Below are 20,309 nucleotides of genomic sequence, written 5' to 3'. Positions count from 1 at the left end.
TCGTGCACCAGGAAACAGAGGGAAGAAAAAGTCTCTTGCCTCTTTGGCAGCTCCAGACTTTTTCCTGGACTCCCTCCCGGCTAGCTGTGGTGCACTAGTCCCTTCAGGCTGTGTTCACGCAGCCAGCCCCAGTCCTCTCCCTGGTATCTGACCGAAGCCTGAGCCTCAGCTTCCAGCCCCCGCCCGCCCCGGCGGGTGAGCAGACAGGCCTCTCGGGCTGGTGAATGCGGGTCGGCACCGATCCTCTGTGCGGGAATCTCTCCACTTTGCCCTCCGCACCCCTGTTGCTGCGCTCTCCTCCGTGGCTCCGAAGCTCCCCCCTTCCGCCACCCACAGTCTCCGGCCATGAAGGGGCTTCCTAGTGTGTGGAAACCTTTGCTCCCTCCCACTGGTGCAGGTCCCGTCCCTATTCTTTTGTCTCTGTTTTTTTCTTTTTTCTTTTGCCCTACCCAGGTGCGTGGGGGAGTTTCTTGACTTTTGGGAGGTCTGAGTTCTTCTGCCAGCATTCAGTAGGTGTTCTATAGGAGCTGTTCCACATGTAGATGTATTTCTTATGTATTTGTGGAGAGGAAGGTGATCTCCGCGTCTTACTCTTCCGCCATCTTGAAGCTCCTCCCCTAATTCTTCTAGGTCTTTGTTAAACATTTCTTGCAACTTCTCGATCTTTGCCTCCATTCTTTTTCCAAGGTCCTGGATCATCTTCACTATCATTATTCTGAATTCTTTTTCTGGAAGGTTGCTTATCTCCACTTCATTTAGTTGTTTTTCTGGAGTTTTATCTTGTTTCTTCATCTGGTACATAGCCCTCTTCCTTTTCATCTTGTCTTCCATTCTGTGAATGTGGTTTTTGTTCCACAGGCTGCAGGATTGTAGTTGTTCTTGTTTCTGCTGTCTGCCCTCTGGTGGATGAGGCTATCTAAGAGGCTTGTGCAAGTTTCCTGATGGGAGGGACTGGTGGTGGGTAGAGCTGGGTATTACTCTGGTGGTCAGACCTCAGTAAACTTTAATCTGCTTGCCTGCTGATGGGTGAGGCTGGGTTCCCTCCCTGTTGGTTGTTTGGCCTGAGGCGACCCAACACTAGAGCCTACCCAGGCTCTTTGGTGGGGCTAATGGCAGACTCTGGAGGGCTCATGCCAAGGAGTGCTTCCCACAACTTCTTCTGCCAGTGTCCTTGTCCCCACGGTGAGCCACAGCCACCCTCTGCCTCTGCAGGAGACCCTCCAACCCTAGCAGGTAGGTCTGGTTCAGTCTCCTATGGGGTCACTGCTCCTTCCCCTTGGTCCCGATGCACACACTACTTGGTGTGTGCCCTCCAAGAGTGGAGTCTCTGTTTCCCCCAGTCTTGTCGAAGTCCTGCAATCAAATCCCCCTAGCCTTCAAAGTCTGATTCTCTAGGAATTCCTCCCTCTGTTGCCAGACCCACAGGTTGGGACGCCTGCCGTGGGGCTCAGAACCTTCACTGCAGTGGGTGGACTTTTGTGGTGTAAGTGTTCTCCAGTTTGTGAGACACCTACCCAGCAGTTATGGGATTTGATTTTATTGTGATTGTGCCCCTCCTACCGTCTCATTGTGGCTTCTCCTTTGTCTTTGGATGTGGGGTATCTTTTTTGGTGAGCTCCAGTGTCTTCCTGTCGATGATTATTCAGCAGTTAGTTGTGATTCCGGTGCTCTCGCAAGAGGGAGTGAGACACGTCCTTTTACTCCGCCATCTTGAACCAATCTCTGAACTTGTTTTAGACTTACTGAGTTTGAGAGTTTCTGGGGTATATAAATTCTAAGTTCTGTCTCATGTTAGTCATTTCCCTGAGTGATATTTTCCTTGTCCATGACTTCAGACACTCTTTTGAAATACTGATTGATCTTAAATAGGTGTCCTTAGCCTGGACTTCTCTCCTGACCCATCAGATTTAGATTTCTTTTCATTGGCATAGAAGAAAAAGCATAGTTTTTGGAGCGAGACAAATTTGACTTCAAGTCCTGAATTAGTCACTTACTAGTTGCATGACCTGGTGTTAAATCACATAAGGAATTTTACCTTTAGTTTTATACCTTTGCATATTGTTATGAGAATTACTCGAAGCAATGTGTGCAAATAATGTGTGTAAGCTCAATACTGTAGGAAACCATTGTTATATTATTATTTTGTGTTCTTCCTCATCTCTGTATGTCTGTGTAGGAGGTATCACATTGATCACATTTTTTAAACCTTTTTATTTACTTGTTTTAGATCCTTGAAGGCACACTGATCTTTGTATCCTCAACATTCAACACACTGGGTAGTCTGTAGATGATACTTGATGAATGAATACAATGAGAATTGTCTGAAAGCAGTGGAAGCATATTACTGGTGTTCAGGAAGCAGTCAAAGCTGGTGGTAAAAGAACTGAAACCTGGGCTAGAGTATAGAGAATGAAGTGAAAATCAAAGTCTGAGACTTGGAGGAGACTTATGGCCAGGGGCTGAAGGTAGAGAAGGAAGAATTAGAGGTAGGAAGAAAATTGGGATAGGGTTACGGAAGCCAACAGAGGAGAGAGCGTTGCTATGGAGTGGGTGGTCAGTGGTATCTGGTGATGCTGGGAGGGCAAGAAGAATGAGAATGGAGAGAAAAATTTTGGATATAAATTGTGGTGAGTTGGTTAGTAGTCTGGACAGAAGCTTCACTAAACAGGGAATTAGGCCATGGGTTTGAAAATTATAGTAAATACAATGTGTTGACTATCTGATGTGTGAATTGGAATAAAGGTAGTAGAGAAATAGTATGGTAGCTAGAGGGAATGGGTCAGGAGAGGTTGGAGAAGAGATTAGAGATGCTAGAGGGTGATGCTGGTTGAGGGTCAGCCTTCGGTAAAGGGTAGGAGGGTAGAGATGGGAGAAGTAACAAGATGAGTAATATAGTTTTAGCCTTTGTAAATCTTAATTGTTGGATCCTTTCTTATATAAGCTCCTTTTTTCCCCTTCTTGCCCTAGTTTTGATTCGAGGTGTTGATAGGGCCTCAGAACTGGTTTAGTTATAAGGATAAGTTTGGGACATTGCTGCAAAACTGAGGAGAAGCTTTGGACATTTCATGTAGTTACTGGTAGCTTGGAATTGATCAGCTGGTCAGTATAGGTGTCAGACCTGGGTTACTATAGACCCATGAAATTACCGTGAAAGGGAGTAATTAACCAGTTGAGGAGCCCTCAGTTCTGGAATGATATGCTGCTCATAAATGTTAAATTCTTCATTTTGGAATAATTTAGTGGAAGCTCAAGGAGATTATACAAATGCTTGGGAATCTTTTATGTAACTTATAAACTCGAGAGATGATTAAGTAGCAGACTGTTTTTCTACCTTTTTAATTATATGAATAGTAAAACTAATAATAGAAATAACTAAGGAAGTATATCACTTTCCTCTCAGACCCTAAAAAATATTTATTCAGACATTCATGCCATTTTTAAAAAATCAGATTTCTTCACAGTTAGGGAAAAAGGGGTCTAAAATTTCAGAACTGTTCCATAGCTGATGGTCTGGAAGGATAGTTCTGCTTATTTTGAAATTATTGATGAGATTTATCTGTTTCTTTGTTCTTCCCTGGGTATAGGTTCTGAGTCTTTGGGGACTTTTCATGAAACATTGAGAGGTTCTATCTTGGGACTAGGGAATTAGTATCTAGGGGCATAAATACTAAATCTTTTTTTTTTTTTTTTTTTGCGGTACGTGGGCCTCTCACTGCTGTGGCCTCTCCCGTTGCGGAGCAGAGGCTCCGGACGCGCAGGCTCAGTGGCCATGGCTTACGGGCCCAGCCTCTCTGCGGCATGTGGGATCTTTCTGGACCGGGTCACGAACCCGTGTCCCCTGCATCGGCAGGCGGACTCTCAACCACTGCGCCACCAGGGAAGCCCTTTTTTTTTTTATTTCATTAATATTGGTTACTAGAAGGTTTAATTCTTACAGTTGCATATCCTGAGGCTTTTTACCAAATTATAGTGATTTCCACCCCCCTTAAAAAAAAAAGAGGATCCAAAGGATGTTTTTAACTTACCAGTGGTGGTTAGTCTCTTTGAGAGTGTGGTTTATATATGTACAAAACTACGTCTAATGATGAGCATTTGTCTATATGCCTGGGGAAAGGAAATCAACTTTTTAATTAATTTCTTTCCTTAGAATATTTGAACTACTTGTTCTCAGCCCATTCCTTAATGTTTAGTTTTGTTTTAGCTGTGGAGATATTTCTGCCTTGAAAGTTAGTGCTTTTTCTATTCCGGCTGAGTTATACTTTGTTTTGTGTATCAGGTTTTAGACTTTGCGAAAGAGAACAGTAATTTCTTGTTTCTTCATGTTTATAACAGGTAGTACATCACAACTTCCATCCTCAAGATTTTTTATTGGCTAAAAGTCAATCTGTTGCGAGGCCTGCTAAGTTATATTGTTGGTTTATATGTGAATGTGTGTGTGTGTGTGTGTGTGTGTGTGTGTGTTTAAATCTGTGCTGTAGGTACATGGTACCACGAACCTATTCCCATAGTTTCCAGTAACTAGACTGAGGGGGCTTGCCACCGTGATAGTATCATTTTTGCTTTTCTTGCCTACACTCCTACTTAGACCGAGCTTCTTGAGGACTGTAATTATGTGTTTTCCCCTGTGTTTTCCTAGCACTTAGCACAGTGCCTAAATCTAGACTTTTCAAAATAAATGAATGACTGACTGAATCTATTCCTTGCTTCTAAACTAGAATTTAAAATTTGGGGACTTCCCTGGTGGCGCAGTGGTTAGAATCTGCCTGCCAATGCAGGGGACATGGACTTGAGCCCTGGTCCAGGAGGATCCCACATTCTATGGAGCAACTAAGCCTGTGTGCCACAACTACTGAGTCTGCGCTCTAGAGCCTGAGAGCCACAACTACTGAGCCCACGTGCCACAACTACTGAAACCCATGCGCCTAGAGCCCGTGCTCCGCAACAAGAGAAGCCACCGCAATGAGAAGCCTGCACACCACAGCAAAGAGTAGCCCCTGCTCGCCACAACTAGAGAAAGCCTGTGCGCAGCAGTGAAGACCCAATGCAGCCATAAACAAACAAATAAATAATAAATAAGTAAATAAAATTTGTCTCATCTATCACATAAAGACAGTAATAGCAATGAACCATTAATACTTTGAAAACTCTTTGACTCTATTAGTATTCTGTCTTCCCAGTTGTAGTTTTTAGTATCTTTTAGTATCTTCATCTGTAAACTAGGGGGTTCACAAGTCATCTCTGCTGAGGATTCACAAATCACAAATTTGAAGCTTTTCTTTGCTTGCTTATAAAGTGCTTCATCTCTAGATTGGAGGCACCAGGAGGGCACAGCCTATCTCTGTCTGGTTCACTGAGAGATATCCAGTGCCTCACAGGGTACCTGGTACAGAATGGGTCTTTTTTTTGACTAATTGAATTCTTATAGAGTACTTTGTAGACTTTATTTTTTTATTATTTTATTTTTTTATTTGGTTGCGCTGGGTATTAGTTGTGGCTTACCGGCTCCCTAGTTGCAGTAGGTGGGCCCCTTAGTTGTGGCATGCACGTGGGATCTAGTTACCTGACCAGGGTTCAGACCTGGGCCCCCTGCGTTGGGAGCGCAGAGTCTTAAATACTGCACCACCAGGGAAGTCCCATAGTACTTTAGCATATATTATTTATAGTGTAATTTTTACAGTAGCCCCGTGGGTGGGTTGGGTAAAATATTATTATTTTTAGATGAGAAAACAGATTCATAGAGACCAAGAGGCCTCATCAGGGATAATAAGTGGTAGAGCCTGAGTCTCAAACTTAGGTTTTCTCATTTTAAGTCCAACTTTCTAAAAAAAAAAGCTATAATAGACTGTTTCTTTCCTTTGGGTCCTAAGTAACCTTAGAGGGAAGGGACTAGTAAGAGGGGAAAAGTATGGTCTTCCCATCAGAAACCCTTTATGAAGGTAGTAGCAGGGCCGGGCCCCTGGAAACAGATTGCATGTGTTCTGATAGCACCTCAGCTCCTTGCTGGCTGTATGGCCTTGGGCAACAAAGTCCATTTAACCTTTCTCTGCCCCCACTTCCCCATCTGTGAAATGGATATAATAGTAGTCCTATACTTAAAGGATTATTAGGAGGAGTAAGTCAAAGGAATTAATAAAGTTTGTTAAATAAATGAAAAATAAATATGAAGAATATGTGTGATTTTCATGAGCTAATAGAACGTAGAACGTTATAAACTGAGCACTTAGGCCTCTGGTGGTAAGAAGTTGATCATGACTAGGTTTTGTTTTCATTTGGTTTGGTTATCTCAGTTGCCTTAGTCTTTTGAAGGTTAATTAAACTCACCCCAACCCCCACTTTTCAGCTTCTTTTTTTTTTTTTTTTGCGGTACGCAGGCCTCTCACTGATGTGGCCTTTCCCGTTGCAGAGCACAGGCTCTGGACGCGCAGGCTCAGCGGCCATGGCTCATGGGCCTATCTGCTCCACGGCATGTGGGATCTTCCCGGACTGGGGCACGAACCCGTGTCCCTTGCATCGGCAGGCAGACTCTCAACCACTGCGCCACCAGGAAAGCCCTCAGCTTCATTTTTAAATCATCTTTCCCTGTCTTCATTTGAAAAAAAGTTTCTAAACCCACATTTGCCAAGAAATCTGCAATGATGAATTACTTACTCCTTTTCCCTAAGAGCCTAATTATAGCTCATACTTTCCCCTATTCAAATCACACAGCCAAGATGTACATATTATGTGAGAATTCAGCATTTATTTACAGTCTGTAAACTTGCTTAGTTTTATGTGTGCTTTTTATACATATTTTGTAATAATACTGGCAATCTTTTTTTTTAGAGCTTACTCTGTGCTTTGCAAAGATCATCTCATTTAATCCTTAAACAAAAACACCTGGGAGATGTTGCCCTATTGAGAAATTGACGTTCAGAGAAAGTGACTTCCCCAAATTGATACCATCTGGTTAAAGGTGGCACCATTATTTAAACTCTGACTTTGAATCTCAGGCTCTTAACATCTACTTTATGCTGCCTGTTGTCTCTCCATGGAGAGTGTCAGTTTTAGAATGTTAGTACCTGGAAGACAGGTTCTAGATCTGTGAAGCAAAATTTGCAGAGGACTTCAGAGTCCCAGGAACAATTGACTCTTAGTACATATAGTGTTGGAGAGGGGAGGGGGGTTAATTATAATCATAGTATTAATTTTTTTTTTTGCGGTACGTGGGCCTCTCACTGTTGTGGCCTCTCCAGTTGTGGAGCACAGGCTCCGGACGCGCAGGCTCAGCAGCCATGGCTCACGAGCCTAGCCGCTCTGCGGCATGTGGGATCCTCCCGGACCGGGGCACGAACCCACGTCCCCTGCATCAGCAGGCGGACTCTCAACCACTGCGCCACCAGGGAAACCCCATAGTATTACTTTTGATGACAGACTGAATTTTTTTTTGAATTTTTATTTTTAAAAATATTCAAGTGAAGTAAAAATATATCTTCTTTTAAACATATTCTTGGTTTTTAACTAATTGATTCAGCACATCCTTGTATGAGCAACAGCTCCGCTGTATCGGGGTCTTTCTCTTTCTGTTTTATAAGATGTATGACCTGTTTGCTTTGCTTTTATACTTCGTTCTCAGTCCAGATGGCAGGTACAGGTCATTTTACATGCTAGTTTTGTCCAGTAGATATTAAATTAAAGCTACTAATAGAATTAACTCAGTAGAGCTGGTTTGTTTGACCTAGAACATGTTTTTTTCTAGTATTTACAACTTTTTCTTAGTAGTCTTAGTCCCAGGTACTTTGTGGCTGTGATGATGTCATTAAATTTCAACTGTGGTGGTATCTTAATCCTCACAGACACTCCATATCTCGTCTCTCTCGTTAAATTAAATGCATATACTAGCATCAACTAAAATGCTAGAATTTTATCTTTTTTCCCAAAATACGGAAAATTTCATAAGTAACCATTAACCTTGCTTCTTCTATTTTTAACTGTAGTACCAGAAGAAAACATTGCAACTATGAAATATGGAGCCCAGGTGGTAAAAGGGGAGCTGAAGTCTGCCTTATTAGATGGTGACACTCAAAATTATGATTTGGATCATGGATTTTCTAGGCACCCAATTGATGATGACTGCCGTTCTGGCATCGAGATTAAGCTAGGTCAGCCGTCCATTATCAATCATATACGGATACTCCTATGGGACCGAGATAGCCGGTGAGTCATTAGCATGACTTGGAGAGAAACTGACATGTCTGATTGAGATGGCCTAACTTTGTGGTCATCTGCTTTGGTTTAAGAGATTTGCTGGTTTATATCTTTGTCATCACTTTGCTATTTCTCTTGAAGTTTAGTTTTGGGGGAAGAATTAAAGGGTGCGTTTCTTTAAAAAATAATATTTTTTGCTTTTTTCTGCTTATAAAAGTAATGAATATGTGTTTATTGTGGAAAACAGAAAATGTAGAAAAGCACAAAGAAGAAAATAAATATTGCTAGTAATCTCACTGCCTATTATTAATTTTTATATTTGTCTAACCAGTACTTTTTAAAAATTAATTGATTTTATTTTTGGCTGTGTTGGGTCTTCGTTGCTGAGCGCGGGCTTTCTCTAATTGTGGCTTGCAGGGGCTACTCTTCGTTGCGGTGCGTGGGCTTCTCATTGTGGTGGCTTCTCTTGTTGTGGAGCATGGGCTCTAGCTGCACGGGCTTCAGTAGTTGTGGCACGTGGGCTCAGTAGTTGTGGCTCGTGGGCTCTAGAGTGCAGGCTCAGTAGTTGTGGCTCACGGGCTTGGTTGCTCCACGGCATGTGGGATCTTCCCAGACCAGGACTCGAACCCCTGCCCTGTGCATTGGCAGGTGTATTATTACCCTCTGCACCACCAGGGAAATCCCTAACCAGTATTTTTTTGTTATGCATAGTCTCACACATACACACACACACCAGAAACCTGTAAAACCACACATAGTTTTACAAAATAAAGGTTAGATGTACAAAAAGTAACTTCACTTTTTAATTAATACACTGTGAATATTCTCTTTTAAAAATATTCCTGTAAAATGTTACTTTTAAAAAAAATGTTTGAAATATAGTTTACTTATAATGTGTTTAAGTTCTGTACATATATATATACAAATATGTTTTACATATATATTCTTTTTCATATTTTCCATTATGGTTTATTACATGATATTGAATATAGTTCCCTGTGCTATATAGTAGGGCCTTGTCATTTATCCATGTAAAATGTTACTTTTAATAGTTGTTTGGTATTCCACTATATGAGTTACCATTGTTTATTTACTTGATTCCTTACTTTTGGATATTATGATAACTTTTAAAATATACTTTATACTGTGGACAAAGAAAAAAAATTGTCTTTTAGTGTGAATAAATATCATTATCAAAACAAAAGAAATATGTGAAAAAAACTTGATGGGCTCCAGCCTAGGAACCCACCAGTTTCACAGTGGTTTCAAGATTCTGCCTTCCTTTCTAGCCACTCTGATATTTTCAGCCACTGAGTTCAGCCATGGCAGAAGTACCAGAGCAGTAGGATGACCAAGAACTGAACAGTCTCCCTCATTGCTGCTCGTCATTAACCTAAACCTGTACACCCAGTCTCTCTCTGGTGTACAGTCTCCTAGGCCCTACTCATGCCTCTTTGAGTTTGGGCATGAAGGGCTTAATAGTAAGGGTGATGAGACCCTGCAGATCTTGCTGGTTAGTTCATTTCTCTTGTTAGCACCACTGACCACCACCCTGGCCTTTCAGGCCATTTGAGCCAAGTGTGAGGGAAGCTTTATGAAGTGAGAGTCAGCATTTCCCATGTGCGTGGGTATTGGAGGTTATCTCCAGGTTATCTCATTCTTTTTAATTAAGAATATGTTTCCTGATATGTATCGTTCGATATAATATGATGTTTAGTTGGCAAAATGGAGCAAATTTCACGTATTATTTACAAGAGTCTCTGATTAATAATAGTAGTAGGCACTGTTCTAAAAGGTTTACATATATTAACTCATTTAGTTAATAATGCAATTAGTATAAAAATAATAAAGAAAAGGTTAGTACATTTGAAACTAAGTACTTATCATCATTTCCAGGATGTTAAATATTTCTAGGCCACTTTGTTTTATTTTTTTATTTTTAATTAATTAATTTTATTTATTTATTTTTGGCTGCGTTGGGTCTTCGTTTCCGCGCACGGGCTTTCTCTAGTTGTGGCTACTCTTTGTTGTGGTGCGCCGGCTTCTCATTGTGGTGGCTTGTCTTGTCGTGGAGCATGGGCTCTAGGCACGCGGGCTTCCGTAGTTGTGGCTCACGGGCTCTAGAGTGCAGGCTCAGTAGTTGTGGCGCACGGGCTTCGTTGCTCTGCGGCATGTGGGATCTTCCCGGACCAGGGCTTGAACCCGTGTCCCCTGCATTGGCAGGCGGATTCTTAACCACTGCGCCACCAGGGAAGCCCCAGTTTGTTTTAGTATGTGCGTTTCATTCACAGGGGACTTAACTTTACCATGCACTAGTTCCTTTCTCACAGAAGTTATCATTCTATGCAAAGGTGAAAAATTCAGAATCTTAAGCCAAAAAGATTCTCACATGTGTTGTAAAATTATATCCTGCATTGCTGATAACCCAGAGAGGTTCAATAAAAGGTTATAACCAGTTTGAGACTGAGCCATAAAATGGATGGGAGTGAGGGGACAGCAGAAAATGAGGGGATGACACAAAATAAGCTGACCTTTTCTGGTCACAACTGTTGGTTGCAGGCTGACATTTATGGTCACCTAAATCTTCTGAGATTGTTCCTGTTGATATTACAGTACAAGTAATAACTGCATCTCAAATTTAAATTTGGCTTATAACAGGGGAATATAGATTTGTTCAGTATGGAACCAGCATGTAATGGTCCAGGGTAGCTGACCAGGGGAGGATGATCGGCTGTTTTCATTACTGCTAGATTATTAGCTGCCAAATTTTAAGTTGTACCGAAGAGGAATACATACGATCTCTTCACCCATGTCATTTATTTTTCTGCAGGCTGTATCTGTGTGTGGGATGGTAGGAGACTGGGAGGAAGCAGGAGATAAGCTGGCCTCTGTGAGGAACCATTCTGAGTTGGCTTCTCTCCTGAGACAGGAGGGCTGGGTGCTCAGGCCAGTGAAGGTAGAGGGAGAAGGCACACTTCTCTGTTTTCTGTCCTCTCTCTGTCATGGCTTTATTAACCTGTTAATATGGTATATGCAAGGCATCCTGGTCCTGTTATATCTTATATGCCTGATATGTGACAAGCACCGTGCTAGACCCCGGATATATGCAGATAAATATGGCATGGTCTGTGTTCTTAACCAGCTTGAGACCTTATAAGGCAGACAGACATGCAAAGAGATAATTTCAATACATTGTGGCGAATGCTATGTTAGGGGGATCTATACACATTTCGTCATCATCAGAATTTGGTCATTATGCAGAAAATGTAATTCATGAATAGTGTATTTTTTGTACCTTTTAACATTTTATTAAAATATAACTTCGGGAGGCTTCCCTGGTGACGCACTGGTTAAGAATCCTCCCGCCAATGCAGGGGACATGGGTTCGTGCCCTAGTCTGGGAAGATCCTACATGGTGTGGAGCAACTAAGCCTGTGTCACAACTACTGAGCCTGCACTCTAGAGCCCGCGAGCCACAGCTACTGAAGCCCGCACGCCTAGAGCCCGTGCTCCACAGCAAGAGAATCCACCACAATGAGAAGCCCGCGCACTGCAAAGAAGAGTAGCCCCCACTCGCCACAACTAGAGAAAGCCCATGCACAGCAATGAAGACCCAACGCAGCCAAAAAAAAAAAAAAAAAAAGCTGCTAAAAAAATATAGCTTTGTATTGTTATTTTAATATGATACTTTTTTCTGCCTTTTTCCTTTTGATTCATAGGTCTTATTCATACTTCATTGAAGTCTCAATGGATGAACTTGATTGGATCAGAGTGATTGATCATTCGCAATATCTGTGTCGTTCTTGGCAAAAGCTGTATTTTCCAGCCCGTGTCTGCAGGTTAGTTCTGATGGCTTATAAATGATTTTGATGTTTGTTTAAAGAGATCTGGATGTTGAGAAACAGATTTCATTTTTCTGTCTCATAGAGGAAAAATTTTCCAGGAGGATATCAGTTACTAAATGCGTCCCAACTAAAAAACTTAGGGATACTATGGAAAATTAAGCATCTTAATATTTAGAGTGTACTGTGGAACTGTTTTGTACCATATTTATGTAAAGGCATGTAAATGAATAAGAAGGAATACACACTGAGAAGTGGAAATGCTTTTTAAATTCCATGCTATACCTTGAAAGCAGAGTTATTGTTAGGGGGTGCGTTCTTTTCACAAAAACCATGAGAGATATTTCTGGAGGCTTCCCTGGCAGTCCTCAGGGCCAGGAGGAGATTTTTGGATGCCATTGTGCATGTTCTTTTTCTAGGTCAGTGGATATCAGTGGAGTTTGAAAGAGCAGGTGTTTCTAGTGGGGCTGGGTTTGGGGCAAGGGAGGCTGAGCTGGTGGGGCTCCAGGCTCACACCTTCCCTTCAACCAGAGCACCTTAACTTTTATTGTCATTATGTATTTTAGCTCCATGTAAGTTTGTTTTTTAAAAAGTACTGATAAGCTATTCTAACATTTCATATTCTTACTTTAGATGTAAGCCATCTTTTAAGCTTTCTTTCTGAAATTCTGCAAAACCAGTATGAATAATGAATTTGGGAGCTGGGAAAGGTGGTTAAAGGCCCCTGAAATTCTGTTGTGTTTTTTCTATTGTGATTTTCCCCTTGGAAATTTCCCTCAGATATTCTTTACCCTAAACTCAAGAGATTGAAGGCAGAAAGTGATTGGTTCGTTTAATTAAGTGTGTCAAGAAGGGATATGGTGGGTGTAAGCCAGGGAGCTCGTGGAGCCGGCCCCTTAGCCACTCTGCTCCACACCTGTACTCGTGACCCCAGCTGACATCCCTGTGTGGCTGAGTTGGAGCAGATGGGGATGCCCCACAGCACTTACTCTCTCAGTCAGAAGGCACCCTTATACTTATTAAACACATGATCTGACAGCATCAGGCTGAATTCTTACTTCTACCACAGGAACTCCACAAAACCTTTCAGCCTCTGGTACAGTAAAGAATGTCGCCTACATTTTTTTTTATTATGGGTATGACTGGACACAATATTGTTACCCAAGGATACTCTTGTGTGGAAATGAAGAAAATCAATTTCATTTCCCCAAAGAGGGACTAAAGTGTCTCAGGTCTAGCAGTTGCTCTTTTATCAGAGGAGTTTTGAATGGATTAAAATGAGAGGGACAAGAAATTGAGTGAAGATTCTGTATCTCAGAACTGCCTAGGGATACTTTGAGAGTGACAGAGGGGCCCCAAGGTAGAGGAGGGGATTGAGTCTGCATCGACTGACATTATTATGGCTGTATCAGATTAAAAAATAAGCAGCATAACAACCAAAGTGTCTGACGTGGACCAAAGGACTATGTGTTTGTATTTAATTTGAAACACTAGGAGCACGACTCCCAGAACAAATCATCGTGACTGTAATACCAGCTATGATAGAGGCCGTGTGCTTTACCCATCTGAAAACTCCTACTCTGTGGAGGGAGACGTGTACCCTCAGTCGTGATCTCTGGCTTTTAGAAAATATAATTCCTCTCATTTATTAATGGGTATTATTTATACTCCCTTTTCCTTATTTTGTCTCTCCTGTGTGGCCTTGCCTTTGTTGATGTTGCTTTTATGTGTTGTAGAGCCTGGCTGTTTTCATGATTCTAGTTTTTGTCTTGGTATAGCTAGCTCCCACGCTGGTTGAGAAAAACTGAGCAAAGGTGATGTTAGAGACAGTGATAACAAGAAAAGGAAGGAGTCTTGATATGCATTTTAGTGAGAAAACATTTTAATATTTATAACCACTTTAACTTACTATGTTACTACATTCCTTCATAAACTCTGCCTTTTGTAATAGTTTGGAATTTTGGAAGTATTTTAAAATGAACTTAAGAATAAGTCCCTATTGATTATCCAAGGATGTTTCATGCTTGGTGTTTCTTATCTTCACAATCATTTATTGACTTCCTAAACAATGTTCTAAATACACTTCTTTCAGGGACTTCACTGGGCACATATAAATTCTTTATTTCCTTAGCACGTAAGTGTTCACTTTGCATTGTGTTAGTTAATTTGCACATTTGTATGTCACCCTTGTTCTTCAGTGTCCTTTGCGTGTTTGCCTTGCCTCTCATACTAAAATTACAAGCTCTTGGAAGCAAGGAGTATGGATTCTAATCTTTCAGTATTCTTGTGCAGTTCTCAAGTTATGACCTTGTATGCAGTAGGTACTCTATAAATGTTAGCACAGGTTTGGGGTCAAGGCACTGACCAGGTAATGAAGAGAGACTGATTCAATATTAATATGTACATATATTCATTGGTGCTTTTTATCCAAGTATTTGTTAAAATGTATATCTGTGCTGGAAAACTCTGGAGTGGTAAATGGTTCTGTACTCTTTGCAAAGTCTACTTTCTGTTTTTTCTTCAGGAAACTGAATTTCGAGGTTAATTCTGAAGGATGCAAGTGTTGTATATTGATGAAAGATTTCATTTAATATATTCACTAAAGAAGAGATACTCTGTGAATTGTGAGATTACCCAGCCCTCTCTCTTGAGTCTAGGTTGAACTGTATGTAAATCAGCATCGGGTAGTAGGAAAATCATGGGCTGCAGAGTTAGAGCTCTTCTCAAATCCTGGTTTCATCTAATATTGGCATTGTGATCTTAGTAAAGTTGTGCCTCTCCAAGCCCTCATTTCTACACCAGTGAAACAGGAATAACAGCACCCTTCCTGGGGTCTGCTGTGGAGGGTTAGATGACAGAGCATATGTACAAGTACTGAGCACAATGCCTGGCCCAAAGTAGAGGCTCAGTAAATAGTTGTTTTTATTACCTTTTCTACTTTCTGAGACTCTGAACTGGTGTTTGGCCTTCAGAGAAAGAGAGCCATCCTGCCATTCTCTGTGGCCATGGTGGCTCTCAGTGGTGGCTCTCAGTATGAGGAAACTGTTCCTTATCTCAGGAGTGTGGTCCTTTCAGCACTTTTCCATATTGCCAGTCCACACACATGCCTTCCATGGTTCTCTTTATCTTAGTAATCTTCCCATTTGTATGTTTCCAACAGTTTTCATACATTTTGGTTTTGGTAAAGCATTTTTTAATTGTGGTAAAATATATATAACATAAAATTTGCCGTTTATATATCCTGTGGAATGTAATTTAGTCAGCATTTCCCCTCACCGAGATAGTGGTGATAAGGATAATGTCAGGCTTCAAAGCTGGAGTGATGGTTACAACCACAACAGTGAATGGAGAGAAATGGTCTGCTCTTTCTTTCTGGGTCCTTTTTAGGAATGCATTGTGGGTCAAGTGGGGACTGCTCAATGTAGCCAAAAGCTTAGACTAATAACAACCCCCTAGCCCCCAGCTGGAAATGAAGAAAAGTGATGTCAATTTTGGTACAGTTTTTCATATGATACTCAGAACCATCTTATATCTTATCAGCTTTGCCTTTTTCAGGAAAAGGAAATTTCTGCTTTATCCATAAATTCTCCAACCTTCAAACTGTCTTCTTGGCTATCTAGTAAGCTCTCTTCAAGTCCTTCCACAGCTTTCTTAGTTGGTAGAGCCTAGGACTGAACAAAAAACACTAACAAGGAGTGGAAATATTGAGTGCCCTGGGATGCTTTAAATTTTTTTTCTGGCTTTTTCTCAACACGATGCTGGTAATTCGGCAGCTGCAAAATGTTGCTGAAATATGAGAAGACTTGAAAACATGGATGTGAATGCGTACAGAGGTAGCCCGCATAAGGCTGGTAGCTGGAATTACAAAAGTGAACTTGGTATAAAACCTGGGAGTTGAGGGAGAGGAATAGTGGGCCTAAAAGCACAGTCCTTAAGAATATAGCTATTGAGAGAGGGAAGGAAAGAGTAGGTGGCAGACAGGTGTACTGCAGGGGCTGGTCAGAGAGTTAGAGGAGAATCCGGGGGAGCACAGATGCCAGAAAGGGTGTTGAGAAGGGTGCATCTTGATGGTTCAGAACATGGCACAGGATGGATGAACTCACTTAACACAAAACTGAGCTTCTTTCTTCCTTTCCTTTTGTTTTTAATTATCAAAATGGAAATGTCTTTTTATGACATTTTAATTATAAAATTATGATGTAGTACACATTTTAAATATTGATAAAGCTTGCCCTCTGATATGGCTGTACTCAGTCTCTACCAATAGCACATAGAAATGCCCCTTCTCCAAACCCTCACCAATGCAGGCGTTGTCAGCATTTTGCCAATGTGATTTATGATCTGTAAAAAATTGTCTTACTTTAAGTTGGATTTCTTTTATCGTCTGTGAAGTGTAGGGTATCTTATAATACTTGACATTTGTTATTTCTCATTTATAAAAGCCTCTTTTTGTCTTTTGCATATTTTTCTTCTGGGGTGATTATCTTTTTGTTTTTGGCTTGTGAGAACTTTATGTTGGTATGTACACCTTGATACATATACATGTATATATCATATATATGCGGTGTATATATACATGTAGACGTATATTTGTGTATGTATGATTATACCTTTGCCTATCACGTACTGTGCAATTTGTTATTAGTTTTTCGTGTTTTATTAGTACTTTTTACCATATAGAATTTTATGTTTAAAAAAATGTAGTCAAATCTGTCAGTCCTTTTTATGGTTTCTGGTGGTCTGATATCATGTTTAGAAAGGTATTCCTCACTCCAATGTTAAAGAGTGTTATATTTTTATAAATTTTTCCTGCTACTTGTTATTTTTATCTTTGTATCTAAATATTTAATCCAGCTAGAATATTTTTCATATATCTTTTCAGATTAGGGATAGTCAGTTGACCAAGACCATTTATTTAATAATCGTTCCTTACCAGACTAGTATGAACAGCCATATTTATCATGTGCTAAATTCTAGTATATACTCCACTCTGTTCATTGATTTCTTTGACTGTTAATGAAAGTGTTTTAATCATTGTAGTTTTTCCCTTCCCTCCTTTTTCTTCCTTTCTTAGAGTGAGAGATTATAATGTGCCAAATGTGTCATGGACAAAAGGGTGCTGTAGAGCATCTGCTGGCCTGTCTTCTGGTCTCAGTGGTCACAGTAGAGGTCATAAATGATGAAAAACATCTCACTAGAACGGTTCTACTTTCACTTACAACAAGAAATTTAGGCATGCTTCACCAGCTAAGAAAATAGATTTTTTTTCATTTATTCATCTGTTTATTCGTCCATTACTCACTCATTTCACAAATAAGCTCCTACTTTGTGCTATGCATTGTACTGGATACTGAGGCCATAACACTGAAGAAGACTGCCAAGATCTCTGCTCTCATAGAATTTGGGAGGAACAGATATAAACAATAAGAGCACAACAGGTAATTGTAAATGTTGTGAAAATGATACTGTGATAGTGACCCAGGGTCAAGAGGAGGAGAGTAGTTATTTAAAATAGGTGATCATGGGAAGCCCGAGAGGGGAGCTGGGTGTTTTAAACTGAGATTAAGGAGGTGATATTCTCTGGTCGTTGTTGTAGATACTTAGGCTTTCTTTGGTGTACATCGGATGTTATTCAAGAGTAACTGGTCTACTCTAGGAGGCCTCATTAAATGAATACTAAAACTGTACTGTTTTTTGGTTCAGGGCACTTTTATTGCACTTTTAATCTCTTTTATTGCTACCATACATTCCAAGTCCCCTCTCATCCCGGCCATCAGTAGATACAGCATAATTTTTTTACCCATTTTCATTAGATTATAGTACCTTACAGTGCTAAGATATACAAGACATAAAACAAATGAGAAAATAAACATTGCTATTTATGGAAGCATTCTTTCCCTACCGTATTAACCTTGTACAAAAGCGTGTGTGTCTTCCACCTTTTCTCTTTTGTTCTCCCCCTGACCCCCTGGGCATTGATATATTTATTTACTTTTAAAGGTAGACAGTTTTACATTAATCAGTGGTTCACCAGGATGCTTTATAATCATAGCTAGAATTATGCTGAGCCTTTACTTTCTTTATATGATTGGTGTCTTCAGAAGTCAAGAAATGCCTTATTCAGTTGTAAAGGAAGAAGGAACAGTTTCACTTTTTAAAAGTAATCATTTTAGTTCATACTTAGTTTGAATTGTACCTCCACCTATAACTTTGATACCATAATTGAATTAGTATAGAGCAACCTGCAGACAGAACAGTCTCTTCTAAGAGTGCAAAGCAAAATGTAGCCACATGGTGTCACTAAATCGTAACAATTTTACTTGCGGCTAAAGAGAGATTAAAATTGCTTTTTTAAAAATAAAACCATATTTAAATATAAATTTTCTGAAGTCTGTGATTTGTGAAATAGCATGTAAAACTATTTGTACTATTGAAGTCCTTCTACTCATGTGGAGCATTAATTATGCCTGAAGTCCACAGAGGTACATTCAGGTGCTAGCCAGCCCTTGACTCGTAGTCTGCCAAGTATAGTGGGCTTCTGTGGTAGAGCTATTCAGTTTTATACAAATAAGTTCTTTTTTTCTCTTAATTTTTTTTTATCAAGTAAATTCTTTTTTTTAATCTTTCTTTGGAATTTTGAAATAAATAGAAGAGTAACCCAAAGGAGAGAGATCCATTAAATATTTATAAGGAATCAGGGAGCAGAAGAAAGGAGGAGTGAGGAAAAGAGAGTGAGGGTTACAGGACCTCGGAGGAGAGACAGGAAGAGAACAGTCTAACATTTATTGAGTATCTATTGTGGGCCAGATGCACATTGCTTCCGTGTATGATTCTCATGATAGCTCTAGGAGAGAAACACCACTAACTACCTTCATTTTACAAATGAGGAAACTGAGCCTCAGAGAAGTTAAATATGCAGGCCTGTGACTACACAGTTAACGCCACAATCCTACGTTGCCTCTGCAGACTGTGAGGTGAAGAAATAGCTCTGCTTAAGAGTAGGGGGAGACATGGAGCCCTGGAGAAGCTCTTGCCGCCTTTTTGGCGGGGACAGTTTCCAGGAATGCTGAAACAGAGGGCCTGGGGTGGCCACACTCTGCTCGTGCTGGCCATAGCCACCTGCATGACAAGGATACTGAGGAGGGGGAGGAGGAGGATGAACAGTTGGGGAAGTTTTCTCTTTTAAAATGCCCCAAAGGGAGTGTAGCAATCCTTTATGTATGTTTTGTCAGTTTGTCAATAGAACTTTGAATTTTCCTGCCCCTTCATTCGCCATAAGATCATTTTAGACTTTATTATTACAGAGTGAACCTGGTGTTCTTAACTCCTGATTTGTTTTGCTTCAGCTATATTTATTTATTTTTTAATAAATTTATTTTTGGCTGCGTTGGGTCTTCATTGCTGCGTGCGGGGTTTTCTCTAGTTGTGGAGAGTGGGGGCTACTCTTCATTGCGGTGTGCGGGCTTCTCATTGTGGTGGCTTCTGTTGTTGCGGAGCACGGGCTCTAGGTGCACAGGCTTCAGTGGTTGCGGCTTGCAGGCTCTAGAGTACAGGCTCAGTAGTTGTGGCGCATGGGCTTAGTTGTTCTGCAGCATGTGTGATCTTCCTGGACCAGGGCTCAAAACCCGTGTCCCCTGAATTGGCAGACGGATTCTTAACCACTGTGCCACCAGCTGTATTTAGAAACAAGTTTCATATATTATGGAATTTCTCTTCACAAGATCTCTTTACATCTTGAACTGCTTTTTTTTTTTAGTTGAGGAATTTCCTATTTATTATTTTCACTTAGGATCCTCTTATTAGACCAAAAATATTTTTCACTGTGTTTTTTTTGTGTGTGTGGTACGCGGGCCTGTCACTGTTGTGGCCTCTCCCATTACGGAGCGCAGGCTCTGGAGGCGCAGGCTCAGCGGCCATGGCTCACGGGTGCAGCCGCTCCGCGGCATGTGGGATCTTCCCGAACCGGGGCACGAACCCGTGTCCCCTGCATCGGCAGGAGGACTCTCAACCACTGCACCACCAGGGAAGCCCTCCACTATGTTTTATATTCCGTAAGACCTTTGAGACATGGCTGTTTGTACTTAAGTTTTTCAGCTGAATCTAGACTTTTTGTTTTTGTTTCATTTTTGCTTAAAGGATAATAACATGTTGAGCTTCTTTTGTGTGTAGTGGAGGACTTGAAACATGAGAAAATAGAACAGGGTTGTCCTTTTTCTTTGTATTTTATTTTATAATTTTAGAATATAAATTAGTATCTCTTAATAAGTGTGAGATGATGTTAAT

At 40.7% G+C, this 20,309-nt stretch overlaps 1 protein-coding gene across 1 annotated transcript in view; it reads left to right on the top strand.

Moving 5' to 3' along the window:
* BTBD9 (BTB domain containing 9) overlaps window positions 1-20,309 on the top strand; it is a 412,377-nt gene that overhangs the window by 48,410 nt on the left and 343,658 nt on the right. Inside the window, exons 5-6 of the mRNA XM_082847528.1 lie at window positions 7,974-8,193; window positions 11,904-12,023. Of these exons, the coding sequence (XP_082703654.1) occupies window positions 7,974-8,193; window positions 11,904-12,023 (340 nt within the window). The remainder of the gene's footprint in view (window positions 1-7,973; window positions 8,194-11,903; window positions 12,024-20,309) is intronic.

This window comes from Leucopleurus acutus, assembly GCF_964270905.1.
Source record: "Leucopleurus acutus genome assembly, chromosome: 10".
Taxonomy (NCBI): domain Eukaryota; kingdom Metazoa; phylum Chordata; class Mammalia; order Artiodactyla; family Delphinidae; genus Leucopleurus; species Leucopleurus acutus.
Note: the sequence above shows the minus strand (reverse complement) of the source record. Positions and strands in the feature narration are given on the sequence as shown.